This window comes from Alligator sinensis, unplaced genomic scaffold (assembly GCF_000455745.1).
Source record: "Alligator sinensis unplaced genomic scaffold, ASM45574v1 scaffold2122_1, whole genome shotgun sequence".
Taxonomy (NCBI): Eukaryota; Metazoa; Chordata; order Crocodylia; family Alligatoridae; genus Alligator; species Alligator sinensis.
In genome coordinates this window covers 3,159-4,411 of record NW_005844291.1, presented here as the reverse complement: position 1 = coordinate 4,411, position 1,253 = coordinate 3,159, and the positions used below count along the sequence as shown (strand labels likewise).

Here is a 1,253-nt window from a genome sequence, read left to right as displayed (position 1 = left end):
GCACCAGATGATCCACACAGGGGAGAAGCCACATCAGTGCTCAGAGTGTGGGAAGGGCTTCCTTTCCTCCTCTGACCTGGCCCGACACCAACGCATCCACGCAGGGGAGAAGCCACATCGGTGCTCTGAGTGTGGGAAGAGCTTCACTCATTCTTCCACCCTGATCCAGCACCAGATGATCCACACAGGGGAGAAGCCACATCAGTGCTCAGAGTGTGGGAAGGGCTTCCTTTCCTCCTCTGACCTGGCCCGACACCAACGCATCCACGCAGGGGAGAAGCCACATCGGTGCTCTGAGTGTGGGAAGAGCTTCACTCATTCTTCCACCCTGATCCAGCACCAGATGATCCACACAGGGGAGAAGCCACATCAGTGCTCAGAGTGTGGGAAGGGCTTCCTTTCCTCCTCTGACCTGGCCCGACACCAACGCATCCACGCAGGGGAGAAGCCACATCGGTGCTCTGAGTGTGGGAAGAGCTTCACTCATTCTTCCACCCTGATCCAGCACCAGATGATCCACACAGGGGAGAAGCCACATCAGTGCTCAGAGTGTGGGAAGGGCTTCCTTTCCTCCTCTGACCTGGCCCGACACCAACGCATCCACGCAGGGGAGAAGCCACATCGGTGCTCTGAGTGTGGGAAGAGCTTCACTCATTCTTCCACCCTGATCCAGCACCAGATGATCCACACAGGGGAGAAGCCACATCCATGCTCGGTGTGTGGGAAGAGCTTCACCCACTCTACCAACCTGATCCGGCACCAGGTCATCCACAGAGGGGAGAAGCCACATCCAGTGTGGGAAGGGCTTCCTTTCCTCCTCTGACCTGGCCCGACACCAACGCATCCACGCAGGGGAGAAGCCACATCGGTGCTCTGAGTGTGGGAAGAGCTTCACTCATTCTTCCACCCTGATCCAGCACCAGATGATCCACACAGGGGAGAAGCCACATCGGTGCTCAAAGTGTGGGAAGAGCTTCACCCGCTCCTCCCACCTGACCCAGCATTGGTTCATCCACACCCGGAAGCATCCATAGTTTTGGGGGCAATGCAGCAAAGTGTTTGGGTATGCCCACCTGCTCAGTGCCCACCAGTGGCTGCCTTGAGGCAAGCAGCCTCGTGCTGGTGGACTGCAGCAAGAGTTCACCCAGCCTTTGGCCCTTCTATGGACCTGCAGACCCCACAGGAGCCAGAGGCTGGCCCTAAGGTTTGATGTGGGGAGGGGCTAAGAGGAAATACCTGAGGCAGAGGCCAGT

The 1,253-nt window shown here is 58.0% G+C and overlaps 1 protein-coding gene across 1 annotated transcript; it reads left to right on the top strand.

Moving 5' to 3' along the window:
* The first annotated feature begins 6 nt into the window (after positions 1 to 6).
* Positions 7 to 1,176, top strand: LOC106723484 (zinc finger protein 420-like). Its single transcript, XM_025195886.1, is given in 2 exon segments — positions 7 to 789; positions 791 to 1,176. Coding segments are annotated over 2 exon segments (1,026 nt in total). The 5' UTR covers position 7; the 3' UTR covers positions 1,035 to 1,176.
* The last annotated feature ends 77 nt before the right edge of the window (positions 1,177 to 1,253 follow it).